Source organism: Mustela nivalis, assembly GCF_964662115.1.
Source record: "Mustela nivalis genome assembly, chromosome: 11".
Taxonomy (NCBI): Eukaryota; Metazoa; Chordata; class Mammalia; order Carnivora; family Mustelidae; genus Mustela; species Mustela nivalis.
Genome location: NC_139030.1, coordinates 46167001 through 46185170, shown reverse-complemented (window position 1 = coordinate 46185170; position 18170 = coordinate 46167001). Strand labels below are relative to the sequence as shown.

The 18170-nt window shown below is 42.1% G+C and overlaps 1 protein-coding gene and 1 long non-coding RNA gene across 5 annotated transcripts in view; one reads left to right on the top strand and one right to left on the bottom strand.

Moving 5' to 3' along the window:
• MAP3K20 (mitogen-activated protein kinase kinase kinase 20) overlaps positions 1–14737 on the top strand; it is a 178723-nt gene extending 163986 nt beyond the window's left edge. For all 4 annotated transcript variants that reach the window (XM_082689575.1, XM_082689574.1, XM_082689576.1 and 1 more), the window contains 4 exons: positions 3438–3554; positions 6034–6108; positions 8972–9122; positions 13206–14737. In XM_082689575.1, the coding sequence (XP_082545701.1) occupies positions 3438–3554; positions 6034–6108; positions 8972–9122; positions 13206–13906 (1044 nt within the window). In that variant the 3' untranslated portion in view covers positions 13907–14737. The remainder of the gene's footprint in view (positions 1–3437; positions 3555–6033; positions 6109–8971; positions 9123–13205) is intronic.
• LOC309843809 overlaps positions 10591–18170 on the bottom strand; it is a 62239-nt gene continuing 54659 nt past the window's right edge. The window contains exon 3 of the long non-coding RNA XR_014300354.1: positions 10591–12400. This is a non-coding gene — a long non-coding RNA (uncharacterized lncRNA). The remainder of the gene's footprint in view (positions 12401–18170) is intronic.

Sequence of the window (18170 nt, the reverse complement as noted above, 5' to 3'; positions counted from 1 at the left end):
CTGACAGATAAAGTTAATAATTTAGGTGAACACTGCATATTCTTTTCCTTTCCCACCCAGCCTTGTAATTTAATGAAATGGATAATGCCCCGTCCACCTTGACTTATAATGCCTTTGAGTATCTTTTATAGTAGCTTCGGCACTATCTTTTATGGTTCAGGTAAAAGCCTCTCTTTTGGAAAAGAGAAACATTTGAAAAGTAAAAGGTCTGTCGCCCTGTTAGGGGGATCCTTGTTTTTCCAAGTTGGACTCTGGGGACCAGGGAAGCAGTTGCCGTAGGGGAGGACCTGTTGCCGCCACTTGCTTTTTCGGTTTTATTAGCAAAGTCTTCCTTGGTCCTTCTCCCACTTGCCGGTTGCTGACGGCTGGTCCCATGGTGGAGCAGGGAGAACCATCCAGTGAGTACATCCTACCACCCACTCCTCCAACTTTGGAGCCAGGCAACCTTGTGCTGTTAGTATTATAATCCCACCTCTACCACTTACTGGCCAGGAAGCCCCAGTAAAGTTCCTTATTTATCTGAGCCTCCTTTTTCCTCCCCTAACGGGAGAGCAAACCTAACTTGCGGGATTATTGTGGGTATCACACGAAAGAATGCCAGGTAAGCATCCAGCAGCATGCTGGAGCAGATGAAGCAGTCGGCAAATAGGAGTTCCCACCCGTCAGCCCCTTCGCCACAGAGAGCTGCTCTGAGCATGCGCGCAGGAGGGGTGATGGCGGGCCTGAGGTCAGGAGAGTTCTTGGGCTCTGACTAGGAGAGTGGAGCACAGGGAATTGGCCATTTCCACACAACCTGGGGTCTTTCGTTTGATTTGAATCGCTTCATTCCAAAACTGGACAGGCAAAAGAAGAAGATACCAGTAAAATTCATCTTTTCTAAGGCTTTTTATTCTAGCACTGTGTGAGGAGGCTCTTGCCATTTCAGAGAAGAGCAATCATGACTCCAAACAGCCATTATCCTGCCCATTTATCTCGGGGCCCATGTTGCCAGGGGAGCAGTGGCTCCAAAACAAAGCAATACTGAGAGATTTGTCCATTCTGAGCGACTCATTTGACTTATGTTGGCCAAGAGCTCGGTTTTCACATTGTTGAATAGCCTTTTTCCTTCACTAATTGGCTCTCCATCTTGTGAAAGTGGCTGGGCAAAGAGGGTCACTCCCCTCAGGCATGGGCTCTGGTTGGTTCTGCAATTTGTCTAGAAGCTTTCGTAAAACACTGAGCTCCCCCAGCCCTCTGTTGAAACCAACAGGTTTTTCAACAGCCTCTTTGTTACTGTTTTTCCGCAATAATTTTGTCTGAGCTTGCTCAGGAGACATTCCAGGTCTACTCCTACCAGAGCATTTTCCAGTTTCAGCATGTAGGGTGCTCAGTACATTGTCCTTAACCTCTCAGAATCCTTCATTCTTCAAATAACATGAACGAAGGTGAATTTATGGTCCAGGGGTCCAGGTTGGTGCAAAGACATAGCTTATGTTTCCTTTGAATTGCACACACAGTTTGTCCCCCACGTTTTTATTATTATTCATACAGCAAAAAAAAAAAAAAGAAAAGAAAAGTATTTATAAGGGATCTTCCTGTACCCACCTCCTATATTCAGCCATTAACATTTTATTCTGCTTGCCTTATTGCATATCTGTCAATCTATCACTCTAGCTGTATATCAATCCTTATTTTTGATGCATTTTAGAGTAATCTGCAGACATCAGTATACCTCCCCCTAAACAATTCAGAATGCTAGAGTTCAATAAGTACACACATCTTAAGTATACATCCACTGAGTCTTGGCATGTGTGTATGTCTCTGTAACCCAAACCCCTATAAACAGAGTAGTAGCACCCCCAGAAAGTCTCGCCATGTCCCTTCTCAGTCAATCCCCATATGCAGAAGCAACCCATTTTCTGAACGTTTTCTACGTGGATTGGTTTCCTCTGTTCTAGAATGCCATCTAAATAGAATCCTTAGTATGTTCTTTTTTTGTATGAGACTTCTTTCACTCACTGTCCCATTTCTGAGACTGATCTGTGTTGTTGCATGCATCAGTGGCTTGTTCCTTTTTATTGCTGAGTAACATTCCATTTTATGGATACATCATGGTTCATCCATTCTCCTAAGGATGAACACTTGTTCTGTTTCAACACTTTGCTGGGCTGGGGCGGGGGGTGGTGGGCAGTGGTGGTGGCGATTATGATAAAGCTGCTCAGAACAACACTAAGACTTTTTTATTCCTCTTGGATAAATACCTAGGACTTGAATTTATGGTCATCAAATAGATGTTATTTTATACATACAGATATATGTTTATAATAAATTGCCCAAACTCTCCCCAAAATGATTTTATCATTTACACTTCCACCAGCAATCCAGTAGCTCCAAATCCTGGCCAACATTTGATGTTATCAATCTTAGCCATTTGGTGTCATCTCATTTTGGTGACATTTTATTTTCTTTTTAAAGATTTTATTTATTTATTTGACCGACAGAGATCACAAGCAGGCAGAGAGGCAGGCAGAGAGAGAGGGGGAAGCGCGCTCCCTGCTGAGCAGAGACCCTGATGTGGGGCTTGATCCCAGGACTCTGAGATCATGACCTGAGCCAAAGGCAGAGGCCTAACCCACTGAGCCACCCAGGCGCCCCTCATTGTGGTGACATTTTAATTCACATTCCCCAACTAATGATGTAGGGCACTTTTTCACTATAGAATGGTTTTACTGAAAGTTTAATTAACATCATTTAAAAAAACCTAGAGGCTTCATGTAAAAATCCAGATGTCCAGCTTTTCATGAAACCTCAATATATCCAGCAAGACTAAGCTCATATTCCCACGTGGGGACAGTCAACAGAAGCTGAGTGGTGGCTGTCCCTTTAGACCCCCAGAATCCTAACCCTTCCATAATTCCCCAACACATGGGCCAGTTATCAGTCACTATCTATCATATTTGCAGTTTTCCTTCCTGTTAGGAGGAAAGTGAATTATTTCTTGAGCCCATATTACTATCAATACTAGTGTAAGTTAGATCTAAGAGGGTCTTATATTTCAAAATGGGAAGTCCCCATTTCTTTGTGTGAATGAAAAAATATTCCAACAATGTTTAATATGTAAATTAAGTGGGTCTACTTTGAAAGATTACAATTTAGGGTTCTATAATGAAATTGCCTGGCTTTACTCATTTTTATTATCTGCCTGGCTCCTTTAGGATTTTGAGTTTGTAACTCACGTGATAGAACATTTACACTGATGAATTATGTCTCATGACTGCACTAACTGGGAATTATTTAGATATATAAAGAGATGTAATTTCATGTCCTTTTCTCAAAAAAAAGGGAAAAAAACTTCTGTAACATTTCATTCAGAAAACTTCATGTGTTATAAATGAGACTGAGACTAAAACAAATGGTTTCACTTTCTGAAATTTCTGTAATTTTGCTTTTAATTCCAGGATTGTAAGTGGAAAATGTATATGGAGATGGATGGGGATGAAATTGCAATAACCTATATCAAAGATGTGACATTCAACACTAACCTACCCGATGCAGAGATTTTAAAGATGACAAAGGTAGGGTTCTATTTACGGCTTAAAAGCTTTTTTGAATTCACAGATATCAAACAAAGACATTAAAATCCCCCAGCAGTGTGCTTTTGTGCTTGTCAATGTTCACATCAGCTCGGCCTCAAGCTGGCTGTTGAAAGGCACATTTTATTTAGCAGATTGAGATCATAATAGTTTTTTGTTAAAATTCCACTTATGCTATGTGAACTAAAAAGTACTACCAAAAAAGTGTCCTTTAATTTTTTTAAAAAAAATTTTCTTCTTTATTTCTTTACACTTACTCCATCACTTACTAAAGGAAAGAAAATGGCATCATGAAAATATTTACCTCAACTTTGGGGTCATTTTAAACTTTGAAAAACTTGGAAGGTGGAAAGCCTTCTTGGTTGTCTTCAATTTCTTGAAGGACTAAGGGGAGGTTAGTCATGAGGCTTGTGTTGACATCTTCTTGGCTTCTTTGAGTTCACACCTCTGGCCAGAGAATACCTCAGTGGTAGAAGTACATGCATTAAAACAGAGAAGACAGACTCAGAGAAATGTTTAGCTTCTCCTCAAAATGGGGGGAAAAAATCCAGTTCTCTCTCACTAATACTGAAAAAACACAGATGAGACTTCAGTAGTAGAAGGTCAACAACTCAGGCAAATAACCATGATATGCTTTGGACATTCACTCAAAACTTCACATAAGCCATTCTTAAGTATACTATGAACAGTGTATTTGGTTTCAGTGAAGAAAATGGGGTTTGTAGCAAAGAAGAACCTGGGTGCAAACACAAGTGGGGAAGTGAAGAGTCTTCAAAGCCACAGCATTAGACTTGCAAATGTGTTCCTTCCTAAGCATAAGATTGCTAAGCATCCAAGTCCTTTTAATTTACAAGTATATTCATCAAGTCGATTGATTTGATATTCATTGTTGGAATCTTCTGAGTAACTAGGAGTTATTTCAGTGGTGTTATTTATCTGTAAAGGTTATGCTCTGGTTTTAACTTTCCCTGATTTTGTTGGGACGTATTATGATGTCTTGAAGACCGGACAGATGCTTGCTCTGTAACCCCCAACCTATGCCATTTGAAAGCAAGATCCTAGTCCTTGCCTGCTAACAGAAGGAATCTGCTCACAGCAAAAATGACAGGGTAGAGTTGTAAACCCAAATACAGGTGTTTCTGGTATAATACCACATATGCACTCCCAAAGAAACACATCTTCTGCAACATCATACACCAATATTAACCAGGGTTGTAGGAAAAATGGGATTGGGGCAGACCATTCAAAATCTGTAGAACTTTTTTTAACACCAACAGCATCCTAACAATCCTCATTTTAAAAAGAAAAGAAGAAAAAAAGGCCCTGTTAAATCTCTACTGCATGTGCTTTGTACCCATCTCAAGCCCAGTTGGTCATTTGTAACCTTAAAGCTAGAATGAAGGGGTAGAGGGTGGTTAAGAGAGTGGAGATTCACTTATAATAAAGACCATTTTCATCAAAACTAAAATAGGATATAAGGTGTCAAGGTGAAAATATTTCCTTCTACCCTTCTAAATTCTTTGGCTGGTCTGCTAATTAAAGTGACCTAAGACAGATTAGCAGGAGAAGAATTTAATTTTGTACACACAGGAGCCCCAAAGATAGGAGACTCAAGAGCACGTCAGGCAGTTGGGGCTTATGTGCCATCCTGAACTGAGGAATGAGCCAGGGGCCTGGGGCTTCAAAGGGGAGGAAGACAATTCACAGGAAGATAAGAAGAGCAGATGTTTGATAATTAGAACCTTGCCGAGCCATGCAGATAGGTCTTTCAGATAAAAAGTTATCTCTGATAATAGCTCTCTTTCTCGGCCAGGTGCCCTATCTAAATTCTTCTAGGCAGTTACAGGAGAAGTAAAAGTTTTCCTTGAGGCTGCTGGGTTTTGATGGCCTTTAGCTAAAAATACAATACATATGCCACAGCGACATGTTTTGGAGTGACATAGTCTCCCCTGAAAGGCACAGGCTTCTTCATGAATCCTTTGTTTTAATACAGTGGAGGAAATGTTGCCACAGTTTCATCTGTACACACAGCCTGGCAGCTGAATAGCCAGAAACAGGGAAAAGCCGAGGAGTTGTTGAAGCCCCTAGCTCAGCTACTGCTTGCACTCAAGTAAGGCACATTGGGGTCTAAATTGTTAAGGCTTTCTCTTAAACATGAGAAAGCTTTCTACAGATATTGTAAAACATTAGCAGGAATAATGGTCTAATGATAGGATTGAGTGATATACCAGAGAAGGGAAGACTGGCACAAGACTGTTTATAATTATAGAAAAAGAGGTCTTATGAAAACCAACATCCAAAACATTAACCTGTTGTGAGTCATCACATGTGAACCAACAGTAGGACTTTCACGATAATCTGTCATTATGCTCTATTTGCCAATTGCATATGGCACAGCTGGCCTCAAAGATACATACTGTAGCAGGGCAGGCTCTACACCATCCTAACTTTTGTTTTTCAGCCCCCATTTGTAATGGAGAAGTGGACTGTAGGAATAATGGAAAATCAGACTGTAGAATGCACTGTCACCTATGAGGTAAGCTTGGCATTGGGGAGGGGTAGGGTACTGGTGGCTTTATCATCAGTTTCTCGGTGGGAACTTATTTGCTTCCTCTCGGGGCTTAAAATTAGAAGAGAAACTATTTAAGAAACATGAATATGGGAAGATTAATATAATTACTCTAACAAAATGTTCGTAGGCAAAGAGAACAGGATATTCTCACCCAATAAAGATTCAGGGAGTAATTCATCCATTTGTCAATTAATGACTGAACATCTTCTACATGAGAAATAACATTTTAGGAACTGGGGGAAACCAAACAGTGACCAAAACAGTGTTTTGCCTTCTTGGTGCTTAGAGTTTAGGGTTGAGGATAGATCAATGATTCGTCACAAGGATGGAGCACAACTTCTACCATCACCTGGCAGGCAGGATATCGATCAAAAACAGATTCTATAGATTTTATATATAGAAAAATAGAAAAACTGACACTTAAAGAAAATATGCTATTAAAATTAAAATTTGGGACACCTGGGTGGCTCAGATGTTAGTTGTTTGCCTTCAGCTCAGGTCATGATCCCAGGGTTTTGGGGTAGAGCTCTGCATTGAGCTCCCTACTCAGGGGGAGACTTGCTTTTCCTTCTCACAATCCCCCTGATTGTGTTTCCTCTATCTATGCCAAGTAAATAAAATATTTTTTCAAAAAATTAAATTAGGGGCACCTGGGTGGCTCAATGGGTTGGGCCTCTGCCTTTGGCTCAGGTCATGATTTCAGGGTCCTCGGATTGAGCCCTGCATCGGGCTCTCTGCTTGGTGGGAAGCCTGTTTCCCCCTCTCTCTCTGCCTGCCTCTCTGCCTACTTATGATCTCTGTCAAATAAATAAATAAAATCTTTTAAAAAATTAAATTAAAATTCATACATTTAGCAAATACCTACTGACAGTTACTATTTTAGGATTAGTATAGACTAAATCTGTATTCTCTCTTGAGGTTTATATTCCAGTGGGAGGAGACTGATAATAAGTAGGTAACAAATATGTAGAGAGTGGTGAGTGGTAAGTGGTAACCAGAAAATAGTTGAGACTTGGGACATAAGACTGGGTGGTTAGGGTAGGCCTTTCCTCTGAGGAGAAGAAGGCAGCAGGGGAAGGCAAGCTCAGGTCCTGAGGCACAGAGGACAAGGACAAGAGGGTAGGCAGGCAGAGTCAGAGAGCTTCAGGGGTCACAGTGAGGAGTCCGGATTTACTAAAAACACAACAGGAAGCCAATGGGGTGTTTTAAGCACTCTACTGCTTAAAGTAACGTGATTACATTTTTAACTTTAGCAATATCTTCATGGCCGGTGGGATACCCACTTTACAAGGTAGAAACCCTGCAGAAACACGGTGGAGGGGAAGCAGTAAGGCACAGAGTCTTGTCGCACATGGATATATTGGCATGTATCTGCCCTCCAAAGGACATGTGTTTCATTCTTTCCCTCAATTACTCATTCAGGAAACATTTTGTAAGGGTTCACCATGACCTAGGCATTATAACAGAAGCTTACACCTGTTTTCTTGTATTAACCTTGCATCAGTACTGAAAGACAGGCAGCATTAGCTTCATTCGGCAGCTAGGGAAAACTGGCTCAGAGAGATGGAAGAAGTCCTGCGGTTGGGGTAGTCAGTGACCATCAGTGGCGTCACAGCCGCGTCCTCGGACTGTGAATGCAGTTCCTGCTCTTCCCCGGTTGTCCTACTTGTTCCCTTCCCAGCAGTAAGATGAAGGAAATCGTTTTCAGATGGGACTCCACGCACTGCTGCGCTGTGACGGTCTTCTGAGTTGCCAGCTTGGCTTGGATTCGGCATTACAAATCCAAAGCCGGGACACTCCTCTTGTCCGGGGTGACCTGATGCTGGAAAGTGAGGAGCATTACAGCAGTTACTTATCCTCACCAGTCGACGAGCAGAGCTTGTCAGGGAGGAGGTGCCTGAGAAACAGAATTAATTGTCCAAACGTTGCCTGTAGGACACAGAACTTAATGAAAGCTGTTGATTAGACTCTAGGCTATTCTAGAATCTGTTGGCCCATGCCCGTTGCGCAGGACAAGCCTTCTCTTTAGCAACGGGACAGTTCTAACAGCCAGATTTCATCTCTGCCTGCCTTAGTTGTAGAGACAAACCACACTCAATTCTTTTCTTCTTTTCTCTTTCTTCTCCTTCCTCCTCCTCCTCATGGTCTGTGATGATGATGTGCTACTTGTGTTTGTAATGGTCACTTCAGAGTTTTTTTTAAACATATTTTCATAACCATAATAAAGCCTGAGAGGCTCTTGAATCTGATTCATGACACCTGGTGATGAAGGGTTTCAGAATGAGAAGGTGGTACGTCTTGTATCTGGTGTCCTCTCCTTTTTCTAGGTGCTATTCTTAACTCCCTATCCTGTCTCACTTTTGCACCTGTTACTTTGCACCCTCCATGGGGATAATTAGTCCACCACGCTGCCCACAGTCACCCAGTTACCCGGATGATCTGAGGCAGTTGTGGGCAAAATAGTGGTCAGATGTTTATGTTTTCAGACCTGTCTTCAAGTACTTTTAACAGAAGAAATCACTTTTCGTTTCTTGGTAGACAAAAAGGTAAGCTGAGATTTGCCAAATAGAATACATTCTGAGGGAAGACAACCACGTTTTGAACTACTCTGTAATCCACTAAGGACTAAAGTGGTTACATCATAGTACCATATTTAGGCCAACTGTACAAATACCTCACGTAGGGCATAATAGTGTTCTAAGGAGTGATAATAGTGTTATAAGGAGTGAACTCAAATGGCATGATAACCTGATTTTCTTTTCTTCCTATAAAATAAACATAGAACATTGGGTCGTGAGTTTCTCTCTCTCTCTTTTTTATTTATCAGAGTGATGTCCGAGCTCCAAAGAGCACAAAGCATGTCCACTCAATTCAGTGGAGCCGAACGAAACCTCAGGATGAAGTGAAAGCTGTCCAACTTGCCATTCAGACATTACTGTCCAACTCAGAGGGCAACTCTAGAAGCAGGTCTGACTCAAGTAAGTTAGATGTGTGCTAGACTCCAAAAACTTGAATATCAAATTCTCATACCCAGGATAAGTGCCAGCCTGTGAATAGACATAGATTTCTAATATAAGACTTCCTTCTTTTATTTTTAGAATATTGGTTTTATAAACAGACGATAGGCACAGTAGTATTTATGGACTTATAAGTGAGCATATCACAAGAAATTTCAGTATTTGGATGACTATAATAAAAGATGAAAATTAATGATTATGTTATATTGGCAAATAAGAATATATATGTATATTTATACACATGCATAAATTTAGTTTCCAAAACTGTAGACAGCGATATGAATCTTGTGGGTCCGGCAAACATTCCTATGAAGCCAGTGGTATCATTGGGGCCATTTCTTGAGACCTGAACAGGACGGATACATCAGAGCAGAAGAATGATGGGGGAAGGGAGCGAGGAAGGAAGGGGAGGAGGAGAGGGACAAAAAAAGGTAGGAAAGATAAAGAGAAAATACGAAACGTGTATGGTGGAGCGTGGTGACACTAATTACAGATGCTATACTGAAACAGATTAGAAATTACATAGGGGAAGGCCAGCTGACTTGCTGTTAAATTGGTCATTATTTGGTAGATTCAGGGAAGAGGTCCTGACCTTCACCTTTGCAGGTCCAGAAACTCAGTACAACCCAGAGATAGGCTCTGCGGGACTACAAGCTGACAGACACGTGAGAGTTGGATGCATAAACCCCCATGCAATTCATTTTTTATCACAAGAAACACACCTGCCAATGAACCAGAAGTACGTGTTTTCTGATTAGTGCATTGTTTTTCCCAATAAGAAAACGTACTTGAAAAGCCACATCTGAAGGTTCTTTGGCGGCATGGAAAATAAAGTGCCCCTAGGGCTAGGGTCACTGAGTTTTGAGAACCTAACTAAAGTGTCCTCTACTGTAGGACTAGCTTGTCGAGTGCACCGGACCTTCTATGACCACCAGCCGGGGGCCCAGAAGCCTGGACAGTATCCATAGCTCACCAATAAATTTCTGACAGCACGCCGGACCTGTCTGCCTTTGTCAACCCAGTTGACTTGGTTCTTTTCTTTCTCAGTGAATCGTGAAAAGACATTCTGGCCACGATGACTGAACAGGAGTTTCTACCAAGCCTTCTCAGCCACAAAACACATTTTCACACACTCTTTAAGGCATGCTGTTTCTACACATGACTAACCCATGTAATAGGTGTTGAGTCTCTCCAGCACAGAACACTGCATTTCTAAGTTCTTTTATTTGCTAATTCAACCATCTTGTCGCGTATGTTTCCTATCATGCCTTAAAAGGACTTCTTTTTATAATTAATGTCCCTCTCCCAGGGAAGTAATATTTGTAGGGCACATTTTACTTCTGTAGGGCTTTGTTAGCCACAATCCTATTGGATCTCTACAACACTTTTGTGAAATCTGTGGGCGGCGGGGGGGGGGGGGTCTTCTGTCTCCATCTCTGCTGTATTTCTCTTTTACTAAAAGCTGTTTTTGTTTCCCAACCCACATGACACAAAGTAGGTGCCCTCTGCCTCCAAGTTCATAGAGTTTGAATTCTACCACTTTGAGAATCACCAAATAGTTTATCAGTCCCAATTCCAGATTCCCCAGAGTAAGACCTGTTTGCTGTTTTTGTCCAAGCCTTCTCCTCTGGACCAATTTACTGTCAGCAGAAGGAGGTGGTGGGAGGTGGCGGTAGGTGGGGTATCCCGTGGCGAGGTGGGGCAGGGCGGGGGGGGGGGGTAGGTGGTACACTGAACTGTCGCCATGTGGGTGGAGACAAACTAGGGACATTCCCCAAAGAGGACAATGGGCAGAGGTCTAACAAGTGTCCTAGATCCCTCTGTAATCTAAGTCTTTTGGGAGAAAGCAAATTATTTCTCTAAGAGCATTAGGAATGGTCAATACCCTTCAAATTCCCAGTGGAATGGCTTTGGCTCAACCTTTCCCTCTGATTATGATTAACAGGAGAGGTTGCAGGACAGAAGGAGAGAGTGACCTTCCTCTGGGAAGGATCCCCCATCTGGCTCCCTAGTTTTAGCTAGTTTGCCTCCCTTCCTTCTCCCTCCTATATCTTTTTCCCTTTTGACATGCAAACTCCAAGGATACCACCTGGATCAGTTCAGGTATTATTTCTTAACAGAAAATCCAACTTCCACTGACTTCCTCCCAAATGGACCAAAGTGTAATCCCAGGAACAGCCGTCTCAGGACCAATAGGAACTTGTTAGAAATGCAAATTCTCTTGGGGTGCCTGGGTGGCTCAATGGGTTAAGACCTCTGTCTTCAGCTCAGCATGATCTCAGGGTTCTGAGATCAAGCCCCACACCAGGGTCTCTGCTCGGTGGGGAGCCTGCTTCCCTTCCTGGCTCTCTGCCTGCCTCTCTGCCTACTTGTGATCTCTGTCTGTCAAATAAATAATTTTTAAAAATTATAAAAACAAAAGGAAATGCAAATTCTCAAGCCCAACCCCAGACCCCATGAGTCCCTACTGGGGTAGGGACCAGCCATGTAGGCATTCTAATGTGCTGAAACCATGGGTTTTAACTCTAATAAAATGTGCTATCTTCTGCAGAAGAAGGCTGGGCTCAGACGCAGTAAAAGCAGCTGGTTCACCCACATTAAGGACAAGGAACAAACCTTTGCTTCTTTCCACTCAGCCCTTCACAGTCTGTCGCCTTTCTGCAGTCCAGCTCCTCCGCATTCATAGCCATCATATAAGATATGGCAATGGGCAGAAGACACAAAGGGCCAATGCCTTTCCTGCTCTCACACTGACGGGTGACAAGGACTTGCCTACACACTCCCAGCAGATGATCTCTCAAGTTGCTCTGGCCAGAAACTGAGCTGTGTGTCCACTCCTCCCCCACAACATCACTGCATCTGGCTCAGGTCAATCAAAGTCTGCCACTAGAGCCAGAATGTGTTCAGCCAGTGCACATGGCTCCATAAGGGGGTTGAACACTGAACAAAATCAGGGCTCTGTTAGAAGCTACAAATTCAGAGGAGTCAAGGGGAAGGCAAGAAGGCCCTATGGTTGGGTGAGACTGTGAGGAGTGTATGGACATAGGTCGCCGGTATCAGGACAAGTCACTCACCTCTGAGGTGTGGTCACCTGTGCAGGGCAGTGAGGGGGGCTGCTTGCTGGAGTGAGAAGTGGGCACGCTCTGTTCCCCTCCAGAAGCTCCATGTGACAAGCATGGCAAGCGTTGCTCAGGGAAGACCAGGAGGGAACTCAGGATATGGGCAAGATGACTTAGGCCCTGCAAAAGGCAGAAGAGATCCCAGGTGTGACTTGCTTATTCAGGGAAATAGAGCTTACTAAATGGTTCCTGTTTATTGACCACTTTCTTTCACCTTCTCTTCCTGTTGACCACGGAGCTTCATTTTTCACAGGGGAAAGAAAAACAAAAATCAAAGAAACAAACAAAAAACCCATTTCTTATTCCTGAACCTCAGAATTTCTCCTCTGGAGATGTGAGCTGTCTTTCTTCCAGACAGTCCCCAGCTGTCTCAAACTGGAACCCAATTTCTTTCATCTGCATTTAGGGTTCTTGAGAATTTATGAAAGTGCCTGCTGGCAAAAAAACCTTTCGTTTACTGAACATGCCCCTACCATCCAAACACATGCAAACAGCAATTTCTAGAAGTGATGACATGGCTAAGTGCGAAGAAGATGGGATTTAGATGCAGAAGGACCTGGAATTATTAGTTGAGTGACCTTGGGCAAGTTACCAGACTTCCCAAGCTTCAGTCTCCTAGTTTACAGAGTTGGATCATTTGTACTTATCCTGAGACCTTGGGGACGAGTGAATGAGATCATGTAAGTAAAGGCCTCTGGAATGAGGCCAAGCATATAGCACATACTCATTTAGCACAAATGCCTTATTTTTTTAAGAAGTATTTATAATAATAAAGGAAATGTCCTTATACCTAGCCTAGAATTTCTATGAATGGTAAAAGCTGAGAGCATCCCAAGGAGGCCTGAATTATCTTGAGACAGGATTGTGAATTAGGCAGGCAGCTTTGCTGTGGCTTAAAAGAGGCTCATTTCCATTTCCTCTGCAGGTGCTGATCGCCAGTGGCTGGACACTCTGAGGCTGCGGCAGATTGCATCCAATACTTCATTGCAGCGTTCCCAGAGCAATCCCATTCTGGCGTCACAATTCTTCCCCTATTTCAATGACCAGGATTCCTATGCTGCTGCTGTAAGACGGACCCAGGTGCCCATTAAGTATCAACAGATTACACCCATAAACCAATCCAGAAGCTCCTCTCCTACTCAGTATGGACTGACCAAAAACTTCTCTTCTCTACATCTCAACTCTAGAGACAGTGGCTTTTCCAGTCTTCCAACCGACCGCTCTTTAGAGAGGGGTCGATACTCAGGTAGAAACAAGAACAAATATGATCGTGGGAGCGTATCACTCAATTCTTCTCCTAGGGGAAGGTACAGTGGGAAGAGTCCTCATTCCACACCTTCGCGAGAAAGATATTCTGGAAAATTCTACAGTGTTTCTCAGTCGGCGCTCAATGCTCAGCAGTCACCTGACTTCAAGAGAAGCCCAAATGACTGCCATCGACCCAGGACCATACCCGGGATGCCTTTACACCCTGAGACTGACTTAAGAGCCAATGAAGAGGAAACCAAAGTCAGTGAGGGAGGATGGACAAAGGTGGAATACCGGAAGAAACCTCACAGGCCCTCTCCTGCCAAGACTAATAGGGAAAGAAGCAGAGGAAACTACCGTGGAAGGAGAAACTTTTGATGAATTGAACTAGATGAGTTTTCCTAACTAGGCTCTTTTCTTTTTTTCTTTAAGACGTAATGGATTTTGATAATATGATACCTTCAGACAGAATTAACAAAAAGACAACTTTTCCATTTTGGGATTTAGGAAATGCCTTCTAATTGAGACTACAGCCAAACCAGAGCCAAAATGTTGCCCAGGGACGATAACAAGATGTAAACATAACTGTGAATATCCCTCCTCACCCCCAAATCAACATTTTGAGAGGAGGGGATATGTCACTTTATTTCCGAAACCACTGCCATTCTGGTTAGCAGGGCCTGGACTAGGGGGGTTAAGTGAGGGTCCTTGTCTTGGATGCAGAATTTATAGGGGACACCAGAAAGCTCAGTGATCAAGATACATAATATTCTAATGCAATATTTAAATAAATGAAAATTAATGCAAAAAATTCTGTGATAAACAAAAAATCAGAATTCTCCATAAATACAGGATCAGTATTACTGATTTTTCCTCTTGTCTCAGGCTCCAGTATGGCTTGGCAAGGCGCTGTTACTGATCCTGTCTATTTAAAATTTTGGTATTTTGTTCATCATGAATTTTTGCATTAATTTTCAAAATATTGCATTAAAATATCATTTATCTTGATTACTGAGGTGTTGGGGTTTCTTGTTTTTCTTGAGGCCTCCTTAAATCTTGTGCCTGAGGCAATTACCTCACTTGCCTTACCCTAGTCTTGACACTGCTGGTTGGTATTTATTTTAGTAAGGTATTTGGATTTTTATCATGGTCAGAGCTGAAGTGATTTGGCTTGTCATTTTTAGGCAATAAAAAAGTTTTTGAACTTAATGTTGATTATGATGCTTATCTCATTCATTAAGACTTATCAGAAAACAAAGATCTAAAATTGCCTAGGAAATTTGTGGTTACTGCTTCCCCAAAGCTCCCAGGGACTGCTTTTGAATATTATTTTCTACATTTTACCAAAGGAAAAGCAAAGAGGGAAAAACAGTCCGTAAAGACCTCCCGGAATGTTAGAAATCTAAAATCTTAAAACAGATACAGAGCAGGATAAGAATGTCACAAGCCACAAGCCAAAGAAATTTAAAATTACCAACATCCTTGTTAGAGCAAGAGAGTAAATACCATCCTTGCAGCAAAAAAGCTCCAAGTAGTTGGGGGTGAGGGCCGGGGTGCGGGGGGGGGGGGGTGGGCGCGAAGGGCACCTGCCTGCAGCTTAGGGCAGGAAGTGTGAGACCCAACTTATGAAATTCTTCCTATTTTACAAATCAAAAAGTCAGGAGGTCAGAAACTTATACATAAAATAAATAAATGTTACTTTTAATATATTCTGAGATTCTGTTCAATATTCACTAACCCTGCCCTGCACAGGATTCTCAATGCTCTGGAGAAATTCGAATGACACATTGGTAATTTCCATGGGGTTAAGTTCTCTTCAATAGAACCCAGTCATCAGACTTGAGCGCATGTTCCCAGAGGAGCTGCGGAGCTGTGATATGGTGCCTGGTGGGGAAAACCGTCTTTGGGAAGCATTAAAGTCAAGGTGATAGAAAATGACCTTTATTTACAAGGGAAGATGTGTGACCTTAGCTCTGGTTCGACAACTCGGTTTTGTAAGTTGTAGTACATGTTTGCCATCTGCATTCATAAGCAAAAATGGTGGGGAGTGGTAAAATCAGGGTGAGGTACTCACTACAGTCTGTTTTCAATTATTTTCTTCTTGTCCTTTGAGTTTAAATTTAAAAGCAAATGGACTGATATAAAGTATGCTATCTTAATAGCATGCTCCTTCCAAATAGTCAATAAAATATTTTCAGTGATTAGAATTTTTGGTTAGGTGCCTGAACACAGGACAGAGTCTTAACTGAATCACACAAAGTTATGGCTTTAATTATTAAAAAAATGGGCATTTTAGACTCTAGTGTAAAAAGTGTTATGCAAATGATTGCTTGTTACAGGCTGTTTTCTCTTGGCTCTGGTCATGATCCCAGGATTGGGATCAAATCCTGCATTAGGCTCCCTACTCAGTGGGGAGCCTGCTTTTCCCTATCCCTCTACCCCTCCCCCCACTCATGCTTTCTTTCTCTCTCTCTCTCTCTCTCTCTCTCAGTAAATAAAACCTTTATAAAATAACATTAAAAAGGATATTTTAAGAGAAAAATTACAGTAGAAACAAATTAAGAAAGTCTGTCTTGACTTTGGCATCTCTAAATGTGGGGATTCAGTGGTCCTTAAGTAGACTTTTTTTTTTTTAAGATTTTATTTATTTATTTGACAGAGAGAGAGAGAGAGATCACAAGTAGGCAGAGAGGCAGGCAGAGAGAGAGAGAGGGGAAGCAGGCTCCCCGCTGAGCAGAGAGCCCTATGCGGGGGGGACGATGACGGACACTCCATCCCAGGACCCTGAGACCATGACCTGAGCCCAAGGCAGAGGCTTAACCCACAGAGCCACACAGGCGCCCCCTTAAGTACACTTCTGATGGAATCTTGAACTACTAAATCTATGTTGGTTGCTACCATAGAGATAATCATTATTCCAGGCATAGCCCAAACAGAGCAAGATGCTTTGCAAAGACACTGAATTAGCAATTCTATAGAATTAGCAATTCTAGAAATAATCTGAGTCCTTTTTTTATTTTTTAAGTAGGCGCTCCACTATGTGTGGATCCCAGTGGGGGTGGGGGATGGGGCTTGAATTCAGGATCCTGAGATCATGACCTGAGCTGAGATCAAGAGTCAGATACTTAACCAACTGAGCTACCCAGGCACCTCCTCTATAGAAATAAGTCAGAATAATCAAGTAATCCCAAATCTGTAAAGGAAAACTGGAGATTATCGAGGACTACTTTAGAAATAAATATGAACTAGCAACTGCTTTCAACCAATAATCATTTAGTTCATAATGTAATAAAAATTGAACTACAATATTTAATATTACTCATGGTAAAATTGAGAACAGTAAGATCTGACCTGGGGGAAATAAGATTAAGAAAAAAAGGCCACAAAAGAATCCTTGCAGTGGCACAGTGATAATTGGTAAAATTTGGCATGAACAAGGCAAACTTTCATATATAAATTCTTCAGTGCAAAATTTAAATTGAAAAGAACTAGTCCCATGGGGGGAATAAATCAATACAATAAAAAATGTAATATAAAAATGAGAAACAATTTTATTATGTTAGATAGAAAAACCAGGAAATTAAATTGACAATTCACCTCATGAAATTCTTGGGAAAAAAAATTTCTCATTAGTTGTATAGTTCTGATAAAAATATTTTATCCATATAGAGTCAAATGTCCTAGGGTTAAAACAGCAAAATCAAAACTTCCAGTCATTCCAAGTGGCAGAATCCAAACATCTTGGACGCAGCTTCAGGCATTCTGACTTCATGGAAACTTTTCCATTTTAGAAGTACCAACTATTTTATAAGTCTTGTAAGTATATTCTCCATAATTTATCAGTTCGCCTCAACAAGTTGGGACAGATATGGCATGCTTCTGAAATGGGGCTGTCAGAAACCACTCAGTTATAGGGTGCCATGAGTGGGTGGTGCTAACTTGTTCAGGATGGAGCCTCGTTGAAATTTTAAATTATAGATACTGTCGTTAGGAGGCTTGTAAAATCTCTTGGCACCACTGGCAAGAGATTGGCTTTGAGAAGCTTTGAGAAGCTACACATAGGCCAGGCTGCCCAGGGTCTACCATCTCTGTCTATCTGCTACTACTGAAACGGGAGGTGGAAGATTCCAGAGGTGGAAGAAGTGCCAGACCCATGGTCCATCTTGCCAAGACTTTAGTGTAGCAGGCCCCAGTGACTGTTTGCTCAATTGCCCTTTCCCTTTGTCTACTGAGCTGGCCAAAGAATGCATGGCCGAATCAAGAGGGTCACAGAATGAAGACGACTTATGACCTCATAGTTCATTCATTCAAAACTAAAATCAAGATTTATCTCCAGAACCAATGATCCATATCCTCAGCAGTGCCCCCAAAATGTTTTCCTTCCCACCTCCAGGAATCTCACGCAGGCCTCGAGATCCCGGAGACGTCTTGCTTCTCCCTCCACAGTTCCAGCCATTTTCCCCATTCTGTACCCCTCTTACAGCCTTTTTATCACTTACTCCCTTGCACCATGACTTAACCCTTCAAACCCTCTCCCCTGAAGGTCCTCTGTGAGAACAGTGCAGTACTGCTTAAGAATGAGTTGCTAAGGAAGCAACACTAACCTCCCAGGTTTAACCAATGGAATGGCCACAAATGGTGT